At 55.0% G+C, this 2,502-nt stretch overlaps 1 protein-coding gene across 1 annotated transcript in view; it reads left to right on the top strand.

The window, feature by feature from the left end:
* TSPEAR (thrombospondin type laminin G domain and EAR repeats) overlaps positions 1-2,502 on the top strand; it is a 68,000-nt gene that overhangs the window by 10,196 nt on the left and 55,302 nt on the right. Inside the window, exons 3-4 of the mRNA XM_029940603.1 lie at positions 68-243; positions 1,402-1,492. Of these exons, the coding sequence (XP_029796463.1) occupies positions 68-243; positions 1,402-1,492 (267 nt within the window). The remainder of the gene's footprint in view (positions 1-67; positions 244-1,401; positions 1,493-2,502) is intronic.

A 2,502-nucleotide genomic window follows, 5' to 3' on the forward strand; every position in this document is an offset into this window, starting at 1 on the left:
CGGACTCTCAGCCCTGTGCCCGGAACCCCGGACTCTCAGCCCTGTGCCCGGAACCCCGGGCTCTCAGCCCTGTGCCCGGAACCCCGGACTCTCAGCCCTGTGCCCGGAACCCCGGAGTCTCAGCCCTGTGCCCGGGGCCCCGGACTCTCAGCCCTGTGCCCGGGGCCCCGTTAACCAGCAGAATCACCAGCCCGAAGCCCGAAGGCTAAAGGCTAAGTACACGCTGGAAAGGATCCTGTCCGTGTGAGTGTTGTGTGTGTGAGTGTGTGTGTGAGGTGCCTTGTCCCACGTCAGCTGGGGACGTGTGGCGGCACCTTACACGTGGGGCATTCTGCACGTGTCCACACACCACACGTGGTGCCTGGGATTCCCATACATGTAGCAGGTCAGGAGTCACAGATGAGGAATCCATGAGTAAGCAGACTGCCTTTATCTACTGTGCTCTCTCTACGTGCAGACACAGGCGGACGATGGATTCGTGGGCGACGTCTTCAAAATGCAAACTGTATCGTATTCCACCCGCTCGGCTTTTCATAACTTAATATAACGCTCGGTGCCCATGAATCAGCAAAGATTTATCTTTCTTGTTTGCAGCTGCGTAGAATTTCACATTGTCCTGCGTACTGGCTGGTATGCTTTTCCCATCTTCTCGTGCCCTTGTATTTAGGATCTAGTGCTTGGAATTAGCACACAAGTTTTTCGTGATTTTCATGCAGACTAATAATCTTTATTGGTAAATTGAACTATTTAGTACTTTACATTTAATTTCATTATTGATAATTGGGATTATGTCTACTCTCTGAGTGTATGTTTTCTATTTCTCTCAAATGTTTTTCTATTCCTTTTAAAAACCATTTCCTGGGGTCCCTGGGGGGCTCAGTCGGTTGAGCATCCAACTTCGGCTCAGGTCATGATCTCACAGTTTGTAGGTTCGAGCCCCACGTCGGGCTCTGTGCTGACAGCTCGGAGCCTGGAGCTGCTTCAGATTCTGTGTCTCCCTCTCCCTCTGCCCCTCCCCCACTCACACTCTGTCTCTGTCTCTGTCTCTCTCTAAAATAAATACACATTAAAAATTTTTTAAATCATTTCTGACTGCTTTGGGTATCTTAATGACTTAGCTCCCCTCTTCCATTCCTTACGAGTTGTACGTGGTTTTGGGGTTCTCAGCGGCTGCCCCAGAGGCAGCGAGTCGAGGCCCCAGCGCTCGGGCCGCGTCCAGAGCAACAGCGCACGCCCTCGCCCTTCTGGTGCTGCGCCGTTTCATCTCCACTCACAGTGTAGAGCCCACAGGAAACCGTAAATATCATACGTGTCATAACGTGGTCAGTGGGAACGTGGGCCAGTTCCCGCCTCTGCTGAGCTCTCGTTCGCCCACTCAGGCTCTCCTCCGTCTCCCTGCAGCTCTGTCTTCCGCCGCGCCCCCGCCCGGAGCCTCCGTGTGGCCGTTATTTTAAAGCGGATCTTCCAGAGCGGCATTCGCCGGTGTCTGTTGGTCTGCGGTGTTCTGGGGCACCTTCACCACTCATGCCGTCCCTTCCGTTGGCCCCTTGGGGATGCCGCCGCACTGTTCCCTCCCGCTCTCTGGCCCTCCACCTGCTGTGCTACCCCGACACCCGTCTACCGGTCCATAAATGCCCTTCCTGTCCTTCCGTCTAGACCGTCTACTTGCCTCCTCACACGTGTCTCAGCTTGACGGCACTGCGCCCGCTGTCCTGAGAGTGTGTGTGTCAGGTCTCCACCGCTGTCATCTCGGGTTTGCTTGTCACCCATTTTCTTTGGTTGGCGGACTGTGATTCTTGTTTGAGAGCCTGACATTGTCTATGACAAACTCTGGCAGCCGTGGGTGAGCTTCTCTCCTTCTGAAGAGTTTCTCCGCTCGCTGCGCCGGCCGCCTGAGCGGGGGCAAGGGACTCGGCAGCGCGAGGCTGCTCCTGGGGTGTAGGTGTCCCGGGCTCCACCAGAGCGCCACTCCGCCCTGGCCGGTCGTCACAGTTACTGCCTCCTTGGTGATGACACTGTAGAGACTCAGAGTTTCCTGCCGGCCTCCCCAGTCCTGTCCTGTGTGGCCTGAAAACATGCCGCTGCACCTGGGAGAGTGCTGAGTAGGAAATTGCTGCGATTGAGGTCAAGGAGGGTATTTCCTAGAGGGAGTCAGGCTAAGCGAAGTAAGTCAGGCAGAGAAGGACAGATACCATAAGCTGTCACTCACAGGTGTAACAGGAGAAACCTAACAGGGGACCATGGGAAGGGGAAGGGCGGGGAGGAGTTGGGGAGAGGGAGGGAGGCAAATCATGAGAGACCTTTGAATGCTGAGATCAAACTGAGGGCTGAAGAGGGAAGGGAAGGGGAAAGGGGGTGATGGTCATGGAGTAGGGCACCTGTGGGGAAGAGCACTGGGTGTTGTATGGAAACCAACTTGGCAATAAACTATTAATAAAAAAAAAATGCCAAAACCTGCAGCTCTGAGCGTCCCCTGGTGCTGCCATGGGTCTGGGGTCTTGT

This window comes from Suricata suricatta, chromosome 5 (genome assembly GCF_006229205.1).
Source record: "Suricata suricatta isolate VVHF042 chromosome 5, meerkat_22Aug2017_6uvM2_HiC, whole genome shotgun sequence".
NCBI lineage: Eukaryota > Metazoa > Chordata > Mammalia > Carnivora > Herpestidae > Suricata > Suricata suricatta.